The sequence below is a fragment of the Pristis pectinata genome, chromosome 26, assembly GCF_009764475.1.
Source record: "Pristis pectinata isolate sPriPec2 chromosome 26, sPriPec2.1.pri, whole genome shotgun sequence".
Classification (NCBI taxonomy): Eukaryota; Metazoa; Chordata; class Chondrichthyes; order Rhinopristiformes; family Pristidae; genus Pristis; species Pristis pectinata.
The window spans coordinates 13,463,316-13,486,110 of NC_067430.1; the positions used below are offsets into that span (position 1 = coordinate 13,463,316).

Genomic DNA, 22,795 nt, shown 5'->3' on the forward strand with positions numbered 1-22,795 from the left:
AGTCCTCCGGAACCATGCCGGAGTCTATTGATTCCTGGAAAGTTATCACCAATGCCTCCGCAATCTCTAAAGCCACCTCCTTCAGAACCAGGGATGCACCTCATCCAGTCCAGGAGACTTTTCTGTCTTTAGTCCATTTAGCTTCCCTAGCACCCTCTCTCTGGTAGCCTTAACTGAACTCAGTTCCATCCCTTGAGACCCCTGACTATCCGGTATATTGCTGATGTCCTCCACAGTGAAGACCAATGCAAAATACTTATTTAGTTCCTCTGCCATCTGTTATCCATTATAATCTCTCCTGCACAGTTTTCGATTGGTCCTATATCAACCCATGTCTCTCTTTTAACTCTTCATATATTTAAAAAAACTCTTAGTATCCTTTTGAATGTTATCTGCCAACTTCCTTTCATAATTCATCTTTTCTTTCTTAATGACCTTCTTAGTTTCTTTCTGCAGGTTTTTAAAAAGTTTCCCAGTCTTCTGTTTTCCCACTAATTTTTGCTTCCTTGTATGCCCTCTCTTTTGCTCTTATTTTAGCCTTCACCTCTCTCGTTATCCACATTTGTGCCTTTTTTCCATTCAAAGCCGCCTTTTTTCTTGGAATACATCTATCCTGCATTTTCCTTATTTCTTGCAGAAATTCTATCCATTTCTGCTCTGCCGTCCCTCCAACTAGCTTACTCTTCCAATCAATTTGGGCCAACTCCTCTCTCATGCCACAAGATCACAAGACAAGGGAGTAGAAGTAGGCCATTCGGCCCATCGAGTCTGCTCCAAGGAAAAGGGAAAAAAGAAAAAGAAATGAGAAATGGGTGGGGAGGAAAAAAAAACTATTCTAATCCCAATTTCTGGCCTTATCCCCATATCCCTTGATACCCCGACTATTTAGATATCTATCTATCTCTTCCTTAAACGCCTCCAATGATCTGGCCTCCACTGCTGTACCTGGTAAGGAATTCCACAAATTAACCACCCTCTGGCTAAAGAAATTTCTCCTCATCTGTTTTGAAACTGTACCCTCTAATTCTAAGATTGTGCCCTCTGGTCCTGGACTCACCCACCAAGGGAAACAGTCTAGCCACATCTACTCTGTCCAGTCCTTTCAACGTTTTAAATGTCTCTGAGGTCCCCTCTCATTCTTCTGTACTCCAGTGAGTACAGTTCAAGAGCCAACAAACGCTCATCATACGCAAGCCCTTTCATTCCGGGAATCATCCTCTTAAATCTCCTCTGAACCCTCTCCAACATCAGCACATCCTTCCTAAGATATGGGGCCCAAAACTGTGCACAGTATTCCAAATGAGGCCTCACTAGTGCCCCGTAGAGCTTCATCAACACTTCCTTACTTTTATACACTATACCTCTCGAAATGAATGCCAACATAGCACTCACTTTCTTTACCACCGATCCGACCTGGTTAACCTTTAAGGTATCCTGCACGAGTACCCCCAAGTCCCTTTGTACTTCTGTACTTTGAATTTTCTCTCCTTCTAGATAATAATCTGCCCGTTTATTTCTGTTTCTAAAGTGTACAACTGCACATTTCTCAACATTGAATCTCATCTGCCATTTCCTTGCCCATTCTCCTAGACTTTCCAGGTCTCTCTGCAACCTTCCTGTCTCCTCAATACTCCCTACTCCTCCACCTATCTTGGTGTCATCCGCAAACTTAGCCACAAAACCATTTACTCCATCATCCAAATCATTAATGTACAAGGTAAAAAGAAGCAGCCCCAACACCGACCCCTGCGGAACACCACTAGTAACCGGTAGCCAACCAGAACAAGATCCTTTTATTCCCACCCTTTGCATCCTGCCAACCAGCCAATGCTCCACCCATTCTGTTATCCTACCTGTAATTCCATGACCTCTCATCTTATTAATCAGTCTCTTATGCGGCACCTTGTCGAAGGCCTTTTGAAATTCTAAATACACAACATCTACCGCCTCTCCCTTATCCACCCTACCTGTGATTTCTTCAAAAAAACTCCAATAGGTTGGTCAGGCAGGATCTTCCCTTCACAAAACCATGTCGGCTAGGACCTATCTTGCCTTGCACCTCTAGGTATTCCATAACCCCATCCTTGAGGATCGATTCCAATAACTTTCCCACCACTGACGTCAGACTAATAGGTCTGTAATTTCCTTTATGCTGCCTCCCACCTTTCTTATACAGCGGAAATATATGCCACTGTAATTTCCTTTGTCCCACTGAAATATTGATACACCTGCTATCAGCTTCTCCTTCTCAAATTTGAAACTGGACTCAATCATATTGTGATCGCTAGTTCCTAATGGTTCCTTTACCTTTAGTTCCATAATCACCTCCGGTTCGTTACACAGCACCCAATCCAAAACAGCCGATCCCCTGGTGGGCTCATCAACAAGTTGCTCCAAAAAGCCATGCCTTAGACACTCCACAAACTCGCTCTCCTGAGATCCACTGCCTTGCTGGCTTTCCCAATCTACCTTCATGTTAAAATCCCCCATAATTATCCTAATGTTGTCTCTCTGACATGCTTTTTCTATTTCTAAAAGTAACTTATAGTCCACATCTTGGCTGCTGTTAGGGGGCCTATATATAACCTGCTATTATTGTCCTTTTACCCTTGCTATTTCTTAGCTCCACCCATAAGGATTCCACTTCTTCTGACCCAATGTTCTTCCTTTATTGATTTTATATCACTACTAACCATCAGGGCCACACCACTCCCTCTGTCTACCCTCATACACACTGTGTACCCCAGGATATTCAGTTCCCAATCACATCCGTCATAAAGCCATGACTCGGTAATTGCCACAATAATTATTATTGTCACTCGGTGAGTGACAATAATAAACCAATACCAATAGAAACCCTTGGGATTCTCTTTCATTTTGTCTGCCAAAGCAACCTCGTGACCTCTTTTGCCCTCCTGATTTCTCTCAAGTGTTCTCTTGCATTTCTTATACTCCTCAAGCACCTCATTTGATCCTGACTGCCTATATTTGGTATGTGCCACCTTTTTCTTTACCAGGGCCTAAATATCTCTCGATAACCAAGGTGCCCTAAACCTGCTAGCCTTGCCTTTTATTCTAAGAGGAACATAGATTCCGTACTCAGTATTTCACTTTTGAAAGCCTCCCACTTACTAAGCATTTCTTTGCCAGAAAACAGCCTATCCCAATCCACGCCTGGCAGATCCTTTCTGATGCCATCAAAATTAGCTTTACTGCAATTTACAGTCACAACCCAAGGACAGTCCTATACCTCATGTGTAGACAAAGGCTATACCCAAACCCTGCATGGCACTCTTCTGAAGAAACTACTCCCATGTGGATGACAAGGCTGGGGTTCCAAGAATGGCATTTGGATCTTGCACACCTGATTTGCCAGTGTTTAAATCAAGAAATAATGGGAATTCTTTCATTCGCTAGGAAATCGATTTGCACTCTTCACTCTTGAAATGTCACTTCCAGACAGTGTTCCACAGAAAGGTCAGTGCCTTCTAAGAATTATAAACTGCAGAACTGTTGCTCTACATTACCTTGTACAATGCAAAACATGCAAACTGCACAAGGTAAAGCACTTTACTCCAGCCCCAACAATCCAATTAAAAAAAAGTCTCCTTTGTTTATGAATACACTGGTTGTAAATACATTAAATCCTTGGATGAAAATCCCCATTTGAAAAATACCCTTCAATGGTAAAACAGATCTGCACGCCCAAAGCTGAGACCTGAGCTGGTTCCGAGCTCAGTTTAGAAAGTCAAATTTTGCTCAAAGGAGAGAAAGGAGAGGTTGGGGAGGAAACTGGTTTCATGTTCAAATAAACTGTTCAATTAAATTTTTGGGGAATTATTAAAAATTGTAGGTTGTTAGGGGTGCTTTAAATAGGTATTCATGTGGTGGAAAGATTTAAATCAATTCACACGGACATTGTGCCTTCACTTAGAAAGGCACAGATTAATCAAGTATAGTCAGCATGGATTTGTTGAGAGAGTAACTTGAATAATTTTCTTTTTGAGGTTAAGAGGAGGGCCTATTTAATGTAAGCTAGCAGGTCAAGCATCATCTGTGTAAAGAGAAACAGAAGTTAACATTTCTGGTCAACCCCCTAAACTTTTCACAGATGCTGCCTGACCTGGTGAGTGTGTCCAGCATTTTCCAGTTTTGGTCCAGATTTCCACCTGCAGTGTTTTTTTCCATTGACTTTCATTTGATGTAGTCTATACCAATTATTGCGAGGTTTTGACAATGTTTTACATGGCAGTCTAGTCAACAAAGTAAAACTTCATGGAATCCCAACGAGAGTAGCAAATTAGATCCAAAGATATTTCAGTGGCCAAAGGGAAAGAAGTCATAGTTGAGCTCAGTTCAACCAAGCTCATTTCTGGGTCTCATATTTATAACAACATCAATGATTTGGACAAATAGGGGCATTATAGAGAGGTTTGTAGATGATAGAAAAATTGGCCATGTGGTTCACAGGGAAGAGAAAGCTTTATACTGCAGGATGATACAGATAGTCAGGTCAGTTGGACAGAAAAGTGGCAAGTGGAATTTAATCCAGAGAGCACAAAGTATTCCATTTGGTAAGGTGCAAAAGGCAAGGAAATACAAAATAGGACCTGGAAAAGCAAACATTAGGGATAGACAGCATGGCTTTGTGCAGGGGAGGTCATGTCTTACAAATTTGATTGTTTTTTTGAGAAGGTGACGAAGACAATCAGCAAGGGTAGGACAGTAGATGTTGTATACATGGACTTTAGTAAAGCTTTTGACGAGGTCCCTCGTGATAGGCTGATCTAGATTAAGGCACATGGAATCTATGGAGACTTGGTAGATTGGGTTCAGAGTTGGCTTGGCCAAAGAAGATAGAGGGTAGTGGTGGAAGGGCATGGAGGTCTGTGACCATAACTTAGATGGAAATGTATGTGGGCTGATTAGTAAGTTTGTAGACCTCACAAAAACTGGTGGTGTAAACTCCATGGCAAATGGAGTTTAATCCTGACAAGTGTGAGGTGTTGCACTTTTGGAGGTCAAATACAAGTATACAGTAAATGGCAAGACTCTTTGGAGTATTAATGTACAGAGGCATCTTGGGGTGCAAATCCATTGTAACCTAAAGGTGGCAACAAAAGTAGATAGGGTGGTAAAGAAGGTGTATGGCAGACTGGCCTTAAATCGGTCGGGGTGTCAATTATAAAGGTTGGTAAGTCATGTCACAGCTGTATAAAGCTTTGGTTAGGCCATATTTGGAGTAGTGTGTGTATACACTATAGGAAGGATGTGGAGTCATTGGAGGAGAGGGTGCAGAAGAGGTTCACCTGGATGTTGTCTGGATTGGAGTGTATTAGCCACAAGGAGAATGGACAAACTTGGATTGTTTTCTCTGGAAAGTCAGAGGCTGAGGGGCAACCTGATTTAAGTATATAAAATTATGAGAAGCATAGATAGGTAGGGTGAATAGTCAGAGGAAAGATTGAATAAGTTGATGATGCTTTCCTTGGAACAGAGATGGAGGGGAGATTTAAGTGTGATGTATAGAATAAAAGGGGCCGAGATGGGGCCCAGGGTAAAATGTCAAATACTACAGTGCATAATCTTAAAGTGAGGGGGGGAATGTATAAAGGACATCTTTTATTAAAAACACAGAGTGGTAGGTGCCTGCAATGTGTTGCCAGGGAAGTGGTGGAAGCAAACAGCAACATTTAAGAGACATTTAGATAGACACATGAACAGGCAGGGAATGAAGGGATGTAGACCATGTCCAGGCAGATGGGATTAATTAGGATTGGCATTATAGTCAGCACAGACACTGTGGGCCAAATGGCCTATTTCTTTGTTGTACTGTTCTATGTTCTATGAAAGGATATTGTCAGGCGTGTAGTGATGGAGTGTATTCCTATAGATCTTTAAAAAAAAGATATCAATAGGTTATTATGAGAACATACCGGATGTTTTCCTTTATTTGCCAAGGCACAGATTATAGGGGCAAGAAAGTTAAGCTAGAATTTGTATTTACATCCAGCTGGGCCATAGTTCATGTACGGTGTACAATTCTGGTCACACAGATGTGAGATGAGAGTATGCAGAGATTTAAGAGGATGTTTAAATGTGAGGAAAGATTGAATAAATTGATGATGTTTTCCTTGGAATAGAGATGGAGGGGAGACTTAAGTGTTTACTCTATAAAGGGGGCCTAGATGGAATAATAAGGAAGGATATTTTCCTTAACTGAGTGGTCAAAAATCAAGGGGCGTAGGATAAACTTAATTTGTTTGGGGAAACAAGTTCAAATATTTTCGATCAGCTTTGGGTTCTGGAACTCAATTCTTGAAAAGGGTACATAAGCAGAAATCCTTAACACATTTTAAAAGTCCTTGGATGTACACTTGAAGGGCTGTGACCTGCAGGACTACGGACCTAGTGTTGGAAGGCAGCATTAGCTTGTTTCTGACTTGCACTAAGAAAATTGTCTTCTGTGTTATTAAATTTTCTGTGATCCTATGATCTGACTGCAAACTTGAGGAGATTACAAATGTCAAAGTTCAGTAGCTGGGGATCTGTTACTAACAATTCAGGAGTGCTCTTATTGGGGGGGGGGGGGGGGGGGGGAGAAGGAGAGGGAAACTGGGACATATGCCTTTTAGATGGTTCCTTTTCATATCCTCAGGATGCTACACAATACAATCAATTGGGAAGTACTTTGGAACTTGAAATAACAATCTTCCGCCCTGGAAGTAAAAGCTGCATCAACAGTCACATCAACATGGCATTAACAAATTGATCAAAGAGAAAAATGATCTCATATTTTCAAAAGTGCCTCCCATATTTAAGGATGCAAAAACCAAATCAACTGCAAATCCATTTCCATTTCTAACCATTTTGTCTTCAATAGACACATGCAAGTAAGATGCACCCAGGATCCCAGACATGCATACAACATGCAGGTCAAAAGGGAAGAGAAAGAAGGGAGGAAAACAGTAAGGTAGTTATCCCAGGGATAAGCAGTTAATATGGGGCAATTACCTGTCATGGCTGGTCCTGGGGTACTGAGAGGTGGGAGATGGGGGTACCCAGGGGGCCCCATCATTGAAGCAGGAAGGTTTTGTCTGGAGTCAATGTACAAGCTTCCTGTGTGAGAAAGTGGTGCAGCAGTGAGAAATCACCACTTTAGTGGAAATAAATACACCAACAGTCTGAAACAACCAGATCCAGCATCAATGTCAGATCCAAATGAATATATACAAGGCCTGATCCCTAAAAGAAGAGCAATATAAGGAAGCAGAGAACTGAAGACATAGGTGCCATTTCTAAACAACTACATCATTTAAATTAAAACTTCTACTCTGTTAAACATGTTAGATAGTGACTACATTTTTTTTTCTTGCTGGCTGCTTTTTTGGGGGAGACTAATTTAAACTCTTTAGTGCTCAATTAAATCCATCTGATTTTCCCCCCCAATATTACACAAAATTTGAAGATGAAAAATATTAGTTTAATGTCCCATTGAAGTATCAGATTAATCCCAGAACTTTTTTTGCTCATTTCTATCATCTGAGTTGATTTTAAATTTGGAATAAGAAATAAACCAAAAATACACAAGGAAGGTACTGCACTTTCATCTTTGGACCTGGGTTTGAATGTGATCTTACCAGTAGATCAACACCCTGAAGCTGAAAGCAGTCTTTGCGAAATGAGTTTAAGGCTGATTCAACTCAGTTCCAAGAGCCAAAACTTTACTCAAACACTTGGAACTATGCCTCTCAAATTGCAAAGATTGCAGACATCACAAACCAAAGATCGTTACAGAGATGAAGGCAAGCTCCTCAGGGTGAATAAAGCTTTACTCTGCTCTTAATCTGTTGGTATACCCAAGTGTGGAACCAAAAACAAAGCAAGCATTCCATATCCTAAGCAGCAAAGCCACTTTTCAATTTAAATCAAAATTTTCTTTACAAGATCAAAGAAATATTCTTCACCAATTCTAATGGAGGATTGTACTTCCACATATTTAAAAATATTTTTCTGAACCATTATTTTCTTGTCACCAAATTTGGGAATAAGGTGATTTAATCTTTTCCCTAATAGATCTGTGGGTCCAGCTACGGAAGGCTGGTAAGACCACACCAGATTATTGTCCACAGGCTAAGAAAGGATATCCTTGCAACAGAGAGTGCAGCAAAGATTCACCAGACTGAATCCTGGGAAGGCAGATTTGCTTCATGGAAAGATTAAGCAGACCAAGCCTAGACCCTCTGGAGTTAATTCTAATTAGAGGTGACTCATTGAAACATACAAAATTCTTAAGGGACTTGAAAGATACAGTTGATGATTCCCCTGGCTGAGGTGTTAAGAACCAGGGGTCACTGTCTCAAAATAAGGGGTTGGTCATTCTGAACAGAGTTAAGAAATTTCTTCCCTGGAAAGCAGTGAATCTTTGGAATTCTCTACCCAATAGGGCTGAAGAGGCTCGGTTGCTGAGTATGTTCAAGATGTTGACTGATATATTTTTATATATTAGGTGAATCAAGTGATATACATTTTTGCAGAAAAATGGCATTGAGGTTAAAGATCAGCCATGATATTGAATAGCGTCTTCCACTCCTGTTTCTTGTGTTTATGTTTTAATGCTATTTCTTGTTCGCTCTGCCATGTAAAAAGCCAATAATGAGATAATGGATGAAACCACTTAATAAATTGAACATATTCCAAAAACAAGGGACTGTTGAGAAAGTAATTTTGTTTTTTTGGGGGGGGGGGGGGGGGGGGGTGCTCATCCCAATTAAGAAACACCACAAAATGTTAAATTCCACATCTGTCCATCAATGCACACAGTACTGTACACAGACACTTACTGTAGTTTTAAAGAAGTAGTTGTTTAAACATTAGCTGTTAAGCTCATGGCAATTTTGCTTCTCAGACCTAATTAAGAAACCATCATTAATGGAGCGGGTGCATTTTTTGGTTCTGAAATAACAGAAGTTTTGTTTCAGAAATGTAGATGATGGGCTGAGTGAAGACGAGTGTGGAGTAGAGCTGCAGGTAGTGCAGCTGTTTCACAGCTTCAGCAACCTATGTTCAATTCTAACCTCCCGTGTTGTGTTAAATTTTTCCACGTTCTCCATCACTGCACAGGTTTCACCCAGGTCATCCCACATCCCAAAAATGTGCTGATTATTTGAGTAATTTACAGTAACCAATTGGCCTTACTGTGTTGGAGGAGGGGGGGTGTGACAGGAGAGTCAGAAGGGATGTTAATGGTCATGTGCAAGAGAACAGATTACAAGGAAGTGAAGGGGTGGGGGGGGGGGGGGGGGGGAATGCAATTGATGAAATTGCTTTGCGAGCCAGCACAGATTCAAAAAGGCAGAATGGTCTTCTGCTTTCATAATGGTCTTCTGAAATATAAAAAAGTTTAAAAAAAAATCAAGTGTGATATTCAGCACATAATCTTGTCCGAGCAATTACATTATAGCCAAGTCTGAAGTGATGACCAACATTTCCCTACAGGGAAAGAAAACTTTTCAGGACACAAATCCACACATCTTGTAGATGATTAGATCTCAAATCAAGCCAAATGTTTCTTGCGTGCAGGCGCGCAGCAACAGAAATGAACCACCTTGTTCATTCATGTGTGTGGGACAGTTATTGATTCAACTAAACCACATCCACACCCAATACTGTCCTCACCATCTCTACATTCTCGACAGCCCGAAGTGTTACCGCAGTCAATGGCTGAGCGAGGTTTCTTTAACATCACAAAAGAATTTCATTTCTATAACTGCAGTATGCTGAGGGCAATTATAGCATCCTACCATTGGCTAAAACCACCACAGGGAATTCACCTGGGAACTTTCTACTCTACATGACACAGGTACTTAACAAAATGAGCCATTACTAACTTAAAAATGCTGGAATTGAACTCCATTTATGCAGCGGATCTTTTGGCCTTTATTAGTGGACAGATTAACCATAACTGCGTTGTCATTAATTTTGAGGGTTTAGAACAGCATAGGAAATAATAGCCATGAGATATGGCTACAAATAGTTAATAGAGAAAAGAGGAAAAACAGCTGCAGCCTGCAATCGAAAGCTGTCAGGAGTAAACAGAAAGCAGAAAAGCTGTCAAATATAATTAGAAAGCAATGGACTGTGGAGTGGGAAAGCCACAAAACAGCTGCAAATGAAAGAATTTAATCTAGTGTAGGACAGATGAACTGTAAAAGGGACAACAAAATGGCCAACGATAGGAAGCAAAACTAACAGTGGGAAATTGGAAGAACCTGCAAGAATTAAAAGAATGTTGGTAAACTGAAGCACAGAGAGCAGAGAAGCTGTTAAAAATTAAAATAGAAACAGTTAATTTCAAAAGACAGGTACAATCAGTAGCTGCTAAACTTGGATAGCAGAATGCTGTAAACATAAATTGTAGGTTAGGAGTTAGAGAATAAGGGAGAGTGTCAGCAGGTTCAGCTGAATTGCAAAGCGTGTTGTTAACAAGTAATGCAATGTGCAGCACAGTTTGGATTTCTATTTTGTTGCTTCACTAAAACTGTAAACACAAAGCATTAGAAACTAGTCTGAAAATCTGGTTATTGTAAGTTTGCTTCAGTTTCCCCACACCCTCTTTTCATTCACTTCAAGAGCTGAATGGAAGCATCTTACTCAAATTGTCAAAGCCTGCCAAGGGCATAGTGTTTCAACCGATAGCCCTGCCAATTTGGTTTCAAGGACGCAGTATATTTTGCAATCAGTTTTGCAATGAGGGATATTCAGAGGCAGATAAAACCAAACTCCTTTCCTTTGCACAACAATGATGGCTGCTTCCCCTGTCCTTCCAAAATAACTAAAACATAAGAAGTAAACATAAATTTAAAACAAAAATAGCCTGCTTCGCATTTTTCTGCTGGGGTGAACTCTGAACAACAATTTACTGAATTGCCATGGCCTAACAAACAAAAGATTAACCATCTTTAAAGCTTCACCATGTGAAAACCTTATTGATTAATTAAAAGCTGTAACTAGCTCTACATTTTGGAGTCTATACCTGTACTGATGTGCTGGTTTGGTTTCTGCGTATGCATTGTGCTGTGACAAACGGAGGGCTGCATGTTCCCTTGTGACTGGATCAGACCAGTTTGTGTGAAGAACTGGTTTAGGGAAGAGCACAAGTCCGCAAACTGAACAGGATCGAGTGACCAGTTATTGAGATCCGCCTGTTTCATACTCTCCATCAGACCTGCGGATAAAAGGCACGACAGAGCGTTAAGGAGAAAATCCAGGGAAACAAGAGGCTAAAGAACCAATGGGTCCACAGCCTGATAGGCAAAGCAGGTATCTTAAAAAAAACTATAGCAACATAAACAAAAGGTTTAACAAAACCAAAAAATAATTAATAAAATGAAAAAAGCTCATCCCTAATTCAGTTTACACACATTGAGGAAGAAGACTATCAGCCAAATTTGTGTGCACAGGATCAGGTTGGTTTTTGGAAGTGTGGTTGTCTTGACAAGCAGAATAAGTCACTAATTTCAGAACCTGAGTGAGACCAGAATCAAATGCATACTTGCAAGAGATTATACTCATGAATGAGACTTTACCACAACACATTTCTGCCCTGTAGCTCATTGATATTGTACTCAAATTTTATAAAGGATATTATAGCAGAAACAGCCATTCTTTAACCACCCACAGCAAAAAGAATGCGTCCTAAATACAAAGTGCCTAATTATAACATTGTGTAGGTCTAAGATGTTTTACAGACCTTCTGGGTTTCATTTACTTTTAAATTGCCAGGTCTTCATTTTGATATTTCTGCTTACAGGAAGAACTTACACCTTGGACAGCTCCAATGAGCCCATGGTTAGTGAGCACAGCTCCACATTACCAATAACTTACCTTGGAACTGGGAAAGATCCACATCAGACCAGTTGAAACTGCTAGCAATGCGGAAACTCTCCTTCAGAGTGTCCAGATTCATGCACCAATCAGAAGGAATGCCTATAACAGCCATAAATCCATCAACAAAGAGCATTAGAACAATTAGTAAAGGGAAACTGACAAATATGATTAGTTGCATTGCTCTGAAAATCTAAGCCATTCTATCTCTATTAATGCAGTATTAGCTTTACATAATTGGTTGACTGACATAGGGCAGATTTGAGCACAAACGTAATCTGGATTTTTTCCTATCAAATACCAACAAAACAGATGGTCAATATACTTTTTTTTTTGTGAGACTACATGCAAATTGACTGCTGAACAACAATTGCTGTATTTTAAAAGCAACTTCCTCATTATACCCTTTGGGACATTGAGGATTTCACTATACAAATTAAAGTTGTTTGTTTCCTTCCATTGACCAGTAAGGATATTTTTACTCACTCACTAGTGGAGCTCTTCAAAAACAGTCAAAAGAAAAGTGACTCAAGTAAAAATTTACAGTGTTCAACTTCAGATAAATTACAACCAAGTTATAATCAAGATTTTCAAGTTCCGGGCTTGAATCACAGGACTATTTCAGCCCTAAATGTTACCAAAGATGGGAGTGAGATTCAAGTTAAAAAACTTGTATAACTATCATTTACTCAGGAAAATGTTCATCCCAGATGTGCATATGATCTAGTTAAATCACTGAAATCAGATCATCTTGTAAAGGTTCAGGCTGTTCAATGACCAATTAGTTGATGTATGGCATAAAATGGCTACATGCAGGGAACAATTTGATTTTGATCAAAGTTATCAATTATTTCAAGAGAAACTATAGTACTCAACACATGAAAGTAGCTCCACTTAATGCATCATAATGGAAAGACAGTCACAGAACATTGAAACAAAGCCTTTATCCCATCACATGTACATTGATCATCAACTACCTATAAATACTAATCCCATTTACGAGAAGTTAGTCCATAGCTTCTTTGCTTTGGCAATTCAGGTACTCCTCCAGATACTACTTAATTCGAGAATACCTGCCTTCACCATCTACTCAAGCAGTCATTACAGATTTCAACCACCCTCTGGGTGAAATAATTCTTCCTCGGACATCCTTTAAACTTCTAATACCTTACCTAAACTTATCCCCTCTACTTTTAGACACCTCAGATACGACTCAATGTACTTTATTTAACCATAAATTTCAGAGCTTCTAGGAGTCAATATAGTCAACTGCAAAATTTTAAAAGTTTAACTCAATGATTTTCCAAAGGTAAAACACTGTTTCAAAGATTTACTGCTAGTACAGCAGGTAGCTCATAGCTCCAGCAACCCAGGTTGAATTCTGACCTCTAGTCCTGTCTGTGTGGTATTTGCAAGTTCTCCCTGCGATTGTGTGGGTTTCCTCCCAAATCCCAAAGACGTCTGGGTTGATAAATTAATGGTAATTTGCCCCTAGTGTATAGGTTAGTGAATGGGAATGAGGGGAGAATAAAAATGGGATTATTGCACAAGCGTAAATGGGAGTTCGAAGGGTCTTTTTCCATGCTATATGACTATCAGAACCATCTGATGACAATAGCCTGTAACTCTATGGCAATTTACATAAGAACATTGAATAGATAATGTTGACAGCAATTTACAATGAGTAAACATTGATCAGAACAATGAGTAAATATTGCTGTGACCAAATTAGAGTTCAAATACAAAGACGGAACATGGATAGAATGCTTAGCAAATAATCAAGTCTCAGTTGTTAAGTGCTTTCAACCCACAAGGTTAACCGTTTACATTTCCAGAATTTCTCTTTTCATTTCAAGTACATAAATGTATTCTTTTTGTCCTATTCTATAGACTTGAAAGCAGCTTTAGTCTAAAACTGCTTTATTTGCAAGATAATTTGTAGTGAGTTATCCAGTGTATCCTACATGCATTACCAAATCCAAAACTATATTAAAACCACTTGGGCACCTTTTGCCAACATCCCAAAGGATATCACATTTGAACATTTACTTCCTGATGTGTGGTCAATGCATTCTTCAGATAATGTGCAAGCAACACTGGCATTAACTTCCATAAATACCAAAATGGGATAAACAACTACTTAAATTGTTTTTATTTAGTAATATTGGTTATAAGAACTTTGGCCACAGAATAACAGAAACACCTGCACTTATTCCATGGAGTGCCATGCGATTTTTAAAAATCTACCCTGAGAGAAAAAATGAAGCTTCTTAACATTTTATCAGAAACACCACAATTCAACACAAATTTATGTTGGACTGAAATGATAGCCCAAATTCTGCCCTGGAATCGAACTTCAATCCACAGCCTTCAGAAACAGAAGTATTACTTCTACGTCAGCTGACATACTCTTCAGCCTAGTAGCTGCAATATATACAGAATTTCAGAAATATCCATTAATAAGGTCAACCCTTCATATATCACTCCAGCACTGATATTTAGCCAGTCTTGTCAAAAGCCATTTTACCTCAGTATAATATGGAAAATAAATTTACATCAAGGTCACTAGACTTTATCATCCATTAAATCTGCAATGTTGATAATCCTAACCTTAAATTGTTTCATTTCTCCCAAACCAGTGACAAATAACCAGTAATTCACTCAAATACTATACAGCATAAAAAGCACTTAAGACAGTCTCAAGCTTGAAATGCAAGAATATAGAATTGCAAAAGTGGGTGTTTTAGTTGATGCGCATAAACTTTATACGCTGATTATGGTGTAACAAAGCCAGTGTCAGCACAATACTTAACATGATAGAAGTATACAGTCACTTAATAACTGCAAGACAACTGGAGTGCAAAAGGTAAGGAATCCTTGCTGCTACTGTGCTGTGTTTTAATGGGATCACACGAAATAATCTGCCTCGGAACATAAGAGATTTCAAAAGAAGGCCCAGTGGCATTGAACGATACCTTGCGAGGAGAGACTGAGTTGAATGTTTAATGGTCAGAGAATTAAACAGCTATCATGGAATAGAAGATGGCTTAAGCCTTAACAGATTTGTAGGTTGCCATATGCAAAGATGGTTAAGATCTATGAAGTTCCAAGAACATTAAGAAAATATAAGGAGATTTATAATGACTTAATTGAAGGAGTGAATCTTCAGAATTCAATTATCACATGATTCTGAATCAGGAATAGTTCTGAGAAGACATTAGTTCAATTAAGATTCTGAAATAAACACAACTGAAAGCTAGAACCAGACTAGCAGGAGGCAAGGGACAGTACCTCTTTGTAACATTCCCTCAGCTTTATGAAGTGACACTATTACATTGGAGTTAGCTCACTTTAATAAGACCCAAGGTCTCAGAGGCCAAATATATTGGAAGCAATGATCAATGACCAACTGGTTGTAGTAAGATAAGAGACAATGAGCCCATTTTAAGATATCTCCAATGTCATCTCAGGGCCTCAATGGCAGCCAAAAGAGCTGGATGCTACTATATTAACAAGAGATAACTAGAGGCAGATCTACATGGAAAATGAGATCCCTGTATGAACTATCAGGAGCAATCAATTTCATGCTCCTCTATCTGATTGGCTCGCTATCAGTAACTAGGACTCTATACGACTGAGATGGAAAATGGAGGTGATACTGCGGTAACCAATGTGGTACAGTCTCATTGGAGGAGAACAAAAGGAAAAGGGAGAGTTCCTGAAATCAGGATTAAATTCCTTACTGAACCCTGGAACCACTCAAGCATCTAGAATCATAGAGACATCCTAGAACCAACACTTACAAGGAGAAACGGAGTCTGGGACTCAATGCAAAAGGGAAGCAACAATCCTGATTGAGGCTGCTCATGCCATGTCTTGACAGGTAGTATGGTACATTAAGTGAGTGCTTGCACTTTGTCTTTGGAAGTAAGAGTTTGAAAGAAGCCAAGAATGTCTAAAAATCAGTTGTGTAACTCTAATAAGTAGTAATTCTGAACAACAGCAAACCCCATACTCAGATATTAGAAGATTGAAAAGTCATGCAATTGAAGTGCACAAGATTCTGAGAGTGATTGACTGGTGAATGTTGAGAGGCTGATTCCTCTGGTTGGTGAGTCTGAATATAAGGGGCAGTGTTCCAGGATAAGAGGTAGTCATTCAGCATCAATGAGGAACATTTCTGTACTCAGAGGGTTGTAAATCTCTGGAATCCTCTTAAGACTGCTGCAAATACTCAATTGCTGCGCTTAACCAAGACTGAAGGCGATAGATATTTAACAAAGAAATCAGGGATGTGATAATTGGAATGGAATGGAAAGTAGTCTTAAAGCAGAGCACCAGTGATGATCTTACTGAACAGCGCTGCATGCTTATTGACCTACTTCTGCTCTCATTTCAAATACTAGGAAACATAGTGATTTGCTTGGTTAATACTTCTAACAAAACTTCTGTAGAGATATAGACTAAAGTATTTGATATTAGGGGCCTTCTTTACCTAACATCTTCAGCAGGTGTACCTAACTGCATTAAGACCTAAAGTAATATTCACTAAATTGTCCCCAGAAACATCAATGACTGAGTGAGGTCAGTGAACAGAACCAAAACTACAAGTGCAAAGCTTCCGTATTAGTTCTGGATACAAAAGCACAACAGTAAAGAATGTCACTTGCCTGCTGACTAATCATACCTCAGTCAATGGTACATCACTAAATGTAATGGTCTGATTAACAATGATACCAATGCCAGTTTTCACACCAATTCAATTAAATATTAAGCTCCTGATTGACTCTGTGATCAAAGGTGTAAGCACATACGACAATGAACCATAAAGAACAGAAAGATTACAGGTTTCATTCATCCCTCTCCCCGCTTCCCTCCACCCCCCCCCCCCCCACTCCACCTCTGACACACCACACCCCCTTCCTATTTGTGTTGAGTTTGATATAGACAATAGGATGCCAGAAAATTAGGATCAGCACCCACAAGGGATAGACAAATTTTAGATGTCACCTTTCGAGTCCCTTTCAGGATGCCCCAGAGCAGTTTAAAACCAAAGTAGAAACTTTGGAGTTTCATCATTGTTGTCAGAAACACAACAGCCAATTAGTCCACAGAAAACTTGCTCAAACAGAAATGCAGCAATAACCACAAACTTTTTAAAAAAACAATGCTGAAGGAATAAATATCAGCCAGAACACCAAAGAAACAACCATATTTTTTCAAAATGAGGCATTGTGTAATATTTTTACATTCACTTAAGGGAGTAGATGGAGCCTTAGTTAAAGTTTTCTGAAAGATGACGTGTCCAACTATACTGCAATGGAGCATTAGCCTGTCTTCCGAATATCTCGAGAATGGGACTAAATACAGGTTTACTGAAGGTAAAAAAAAAGCTATCAAATGAGACACATTCTAGCTAGATTTTAGTAGTGGGATGGTGGATAAAGCAAACGACAAAAGATTAAGAGAAAGATGGAGGGGGAATAAAGTACTAAGGATTTCACAAAAATTGCATGTGCTCGTTTGGCAAGAATGATTAGGCTTAGTTTATTCTTCTCTGGGAAGTCTTCCTGAGCAACTGCATTTTTAATGTTTTTTTTGTTCTAGGAGGAGCAGGCAGAAGTTTGGGAAGATTTCTAATGCTTGCCCATTCTTTACTCTGCATCCCAAAAGACAAGATTATTCTGAAATTACAGTGCAAAGTTGAGAAAAGTAGACTCACCAATATTACAGGCCATGTGTTGCTGCTGTTGATGATGGTGGTGGTGCTGCTGATGATGTTGCTGGTTTGGCTGATGCTGTGGATGTTGATGCTGATGGTGTTGGTGATGAGCGTGTTGTGGGTGGATCTGATGTTGCGGCAGTTGCACCTGTGGCCCTCCCCCACCACCTCCAAGGCTGCTTGCATGGCTGTTGGACAGGCTGTTCTGTCCACTATGCGGATGGGTGCTGACAGTACTGTTGGGAGAATGCTGGTAGGAACAAGATGTATGGGTTGGCTGTGAAGTCTCTGAAGGCAGGTTGATCATCCCTAAAAAAAAAGGTTTGATATAGTAGTAATATATTTGTGTATTAAAAATCATTTTGTATTAACAATAAAAGAATCTTCCCCATTTTGTTGCACTCATAAGCAACTAATCACTAATATATTCAGACAAATAGCCAAGATCCATCATATGACATTCTAAGATGAAAAAAGATAAGCTGTAATCCAGATTCGTATTTTAAATGTGCTCCCGTTAGATGGAAGACTAGCATTCACAATGTTCACCAGATTAAGGTCCTGGGAATCAATGATTTAGAGTTGCGAAACGTATAGGATGATGAATATGCAGTTTAGGAGAAAAAGGAAAGGATAATTTGCATGAACACAGTATTCTAGCAAATAACTGATTTCAATTTATAAGAAAAAAAATTAGATACTTGCAGTATAGCCAAAGTCACAATTGATCCTCTCCAAAACACATTTGTGTCTGCAGTTCCCCACACAGTGAACTCCTGATTTCAATCACATCACCATGGCCAGTTGCCAAGTGCAAGTACTTCCTCCCGGAAGAAAAATGTGCCGAAGAACTAGTTCCACTGAATAGTTCTATTAATAGCATCCTGTCTTGTATATGCAATATTAACAGTTACCCGACTCTCAATGGCATTCTTTTCCTTGCTTTGTAGGAAGGGAAATAAAGGAAGAATTGAATCAGGTTTTGACAGCTGTGGCGAATCCCAGAAATATACTAAGCTGATTTTCCAACGATATCAGGTAAATGTGTGACAAGACACAAACAGATCCCATAGACCACACCCCATTGGAATGAATGAGAGGCCCTGAACTTGGATACAATTTTTAACAAACCCAAGTATGCCCTCCCAATGCCAAACCACATTCCAGATCATTCAGGATGGAACAGTAACCATCTCTCTTCCAAGTACTTTTAAAGATGTTCTAATAACAGCAAAAATATCCAAAATAACATTTTAACACCAAAAATGATTTCAATAAATCATATTAGAGTTAAAGGGTTTTCAACTGTTGATGTCACCAGAACTGGACATAGAGAAAACCCTCAAAGCAATGAAAATGGTATGAAGTTTTAATAGAGAACACGTGAAACATGCGTGACAGAATCCATACTCACCCTGCTGGCTGAGAGACTGCTCAAAGACTGATTTGTAAAGGCTACGGAAGGAGGCACTCAGATCTTCAAAGTTGTATTCTGAGAAGGGTGGTTTAGTGTCCCTCTCGGGCATACTGTATTGTTGTTGCTGTTGTTGTTGCTGTTGTGGTGTTAGACTCTGGGAGACTGAATCTGCTCGACTTGTCACCTGTACAAATGGATAAAAACAGCTCTTCAATGCAGAGACTAGGAAGTAGTATACCAATTACAAGCTTTCATTCTGCACAACTGCAAATAGGAACAAGGTGGGAGGGATGGTGGGTAGCTGAGAAATTAAGTAGATCTTGCAGAAGACCTAAACATAGGACATATTCCAGCATCAAGGAGTATTTACTCACATTACAAGCCACTTCATAAACAAAACTGCACAACTGGTTATGCCAGTAACCTGAAGGAAAAATGACGGCTTACTGTTTGTGAAGGTACTTTTAAAATTTAGTTTTGATAAGGGTCCCATGAATGATGTTAAACCATTCTTCCCATCCAGAAATAACCCAATTGGTCTGCAATGCTTCAGGGTGTCTAGCATTCATGCTTATCATTATGGATTTAATTACACCACATAAAATTTATTTAAAATGTTAAAAGTTTATTATTTTAGTTCCTTTTATAAATGAAGGCATTCCTCTTTCATTTGAAACTGAATTTCAAGGCATTGTAAACTTCTGAAAATCTTAAAATTCTGTGACATTTGCAGGACAAAAACATGTCATTTGCTCCAACTAACCTGCGCAGGCATTATTGTTCTACCCAAATCTCACCATATTATACTTATCGTATCATCATACTATTTCTTTCATTTTACTTTGCATTTTAGGAAAAGCTTCAATGCTATTTGCCTCAAGCATTGCATGTGGTAGCAAGTTCCACACATATATTCATATTCTAGGTATCAGATTGCATTAATCTACTTCATGTTTAGAATACAACAGTAGTTATATTATTCCAATTTATTTTCCACAGTTTGGACCTGATAGGTGCAACAGAATACTCTAGGTACACAAGTATAATCAAAGGATAACATGCAACAGCTATTTAAAACAAAAGGTTATTCAAGAAAACAAGCTTGCCTGTGCATAATTGTGGACAGAGCCGACATTATTCAGGTTGACAGACGCTAAACTCGTGTCAGACAGGCTGTTGTTAAGGCTGCTGCGAGGGCTATCACTTCCATCTTGATCCGTATTATATAGTGTTACCTGCATAACCAAAGAATGCAATAATGTTTAATGGGCCAAATATCTCTCCATTCATTTTCAATCTACTAGGTTAGAGACTCAAACAAAATACTAATACCTTGGGTATATTCTAAAATTCTTAAAACCCACTTCAGTACCAGGAACTCAACAAATCTATTTCAGCATAAATAAAGGTGTTGCTCCAGTTTAGCTAGTGCCTGAATACAACCACAAGAAATATTTCAGACTGCATTCCCCCTGTTCAAGGAACAATGCAGCACAAAATGAAGTGCACCATCAATGAACAAACATTTCAAAGCACAATCAGAGTAGTTCTTCTGCAATAATACCAATTCAAAATTTCCTTTAAATTCATAAAAACACTGATGTAGAAGCCACTTCAACATATTCCAGAAATCAGCAAGGTCATGACTGCTCCTGTACCTCAAAACAATTTCTTGACACTTCCAAAGATTCCAGATTTCTTCATCTCTTTCCTAAACTGTTGACTCCCTATTGAGACATGAATCCAGGTTCTAGTCTATCCATAAAAATAAAAAACTGCAGATGCTGGAAATCCAAATTAAAAACAGAAAATGGTGGAAACACACAGATTAGGCAGCATCCATTGAAAGTGAAACAGAGTTAATAATTCAGATCAGACCAAACATTAACCACTTTTCTTTCACAGATACTGGTTGATCTGCTGAATGCTTCCTTTTCTGTTTTTGTTCCAGTCTGTCCAGCCTGAAATTGCTTATTTGCATCTATCCTTGTCAATCTCTCTCTCTCAAAACCTTAGTGATGTAAAGAGCTCATCTCTTAGTCTTCTCAACAGCAATGAGTATAGGTCAATCTTAATCTCCTTATTCCAATAAACTGAGTGATTCAAAACAGCACCAATCCCAAGACAAATGCACCCTTCCTTAAAGGAGGAATTAAATATCACACAACATTCCTATGTGATCTCACCAAAGCCTGTACAATTTCAGCAAAATTTCCTTACTTTTTTTTTTAAATTTTAGATTCCTAACAGTAAAGTTCAATTGCTACTGGCTTCTCTAACTGCTTGCTAACTGTGCATGTTAGCTTCTTGCATTTCGTGTACTAGCATCCCAAGATCCCTAGGTTCATCAACATGCACCAGTTTCTCCCCATGAGAGAAACAATACTTTTAATCCTTCCTATCAAATCCATAAACACTTCCACTAAGGATAAGGGATTAGGGGCAAGGATAAGGGAATAGGGGTATGGGAACATGGGTCTAAATCCAGGAACACCCGAGTGCCTTTCCCTCTTCCTTCTTTAAGTATAGTATTATACTTGCTTGGGCTGTTAGAGAATCTAACAAATCATGAAAAATCTGCAGCCCCCTTAATTTCTCCAGTACTTAAGTTTTACACTGACAACAACATCTCTAAGGCAATGACCACCTATATTATTACTTCTTCTGCCTTGATGTTATCCCATCTTCATTTTTGCATTGGTGAAGAAGCTCTTGCGATCTTTGTTTTTCAAGTTTCTTGTTAGTTCATCATATCTCATCTTCTTGGCCTGTTCTTATATTCTGTAGATTTACTGCCCTTGGCAAAACTACAAGTCTCTTTCTTTAACCTATTATGCTCTCCTTTAAGTGAGAGAGAGAGAGGCATTATTTTCCCATTAGTAATTTTTTTCATTTTCCAACAGAAAGCACATGAGAATCATGAAATATTACTTTAAATATGTGCTATGATTTATCTAATGGAACCTTTTACTTTCCCAATCCACTTTAGTTAATTTCTCCCCTGCTCTTATGTTATTGGCTTTATTTTTCATGCCTCATTTCTGGAAATAACTGCATCCTTCTCAAATTGAATATAAAATTCTACCTTACTGCCAATACTTCTCTGCAGGAACCCTTACTATAAGATTACTTATTAACCATGACAAAATATTCAAGGCAGGATCTAACCTCAAATAATAAGAGCAGTCACTGGGATATCATCCTAACATAATAGCTCAAGGTACTCCCTCCAGAAACAACTCATTTTGAAAGAAGGAAACACAAGTTATTACACTGCATTGTACTGTTCGAGCAAATACAGAACGAACAACGTGCACCTATAACTTTAATGAAATCTTTGTAATTATACAAGATTACTAACGCACTGGCTCTTTTGTGCAAATCAGAAAGTGTGGGTTTAAGCCCACTACAAGATTTAAACCAAATAAAGTGTCAAGATTCAAAGCCAACTGCATGCTAGGGAATCTATACATGCTAGTTGCTGCACAAGAGTAATACCTAAGGGTAAGGTTGCATCACTGTACATTTTAGTTTAACTAAGGGTTAATTCTCTTGATAAATACACATCTAAGAATAAGACTCTCTCATCACCAACTGACACCTACTCATAAACTAAGTGAACAGTGCTCGCTCTTTTACTCTTACACAAAGAAATATTCATTCTAAGAGGTGAAGTATCACCACCAGGAAAATACCAGTAATCTCACTGTAGATAAGTTATCTTATTGGGTTATTTTTAGAATGGGAATTCCCACTTCAGTTAATTGAAT

General features: G+C 38.9%; 1 protein-coding gene across 6 annotated transcripts in view; it reads right to left on the minus strand.

Moving 5' to 3' along the window:
* Positions 1–22,795, minus strand: part of foxj3 (forkhead box J3) — a 113,113-nt gene that overhangs the window by 22,238 nt on the left and 68,080 nt on the right. For 2 of the 6 annotated variants that reach the window (XM_052039313.1, XM_052039312.1), the window contains exons 6-11: positions 20,132–20,260; positions 19,023–19,209; positions 17,609–17,917; positions 11,887–11,988; positions 11,036–11,227; positions 7,015–7,119 (exon numbers count right to left, since the gene is read on the minus strand). In XM_052039313.1, coding sequence (XP_051895273.1) covers positions 7,015–7,119; positions 11,036–11,227; positions 11,887–11,988; positions 17,609–17,917; positions 19,023–19,209; positions 20,132–20,260 — 1,024 coding nt within the window. The remainder of the gene's footprint in view (positions 1–7,014; positions 7,120–11,035; positions 11,228–11,886; positions 11,989–17,608; positions 17,918–19,022; positions 19,210–20,131; positions 20,261–22,795) is intronic. The other 4 variants (XM_052039317.1, XM_052039316.1, XM_052039315.1 and 1 more) reach the window with 2 other exon arrangements.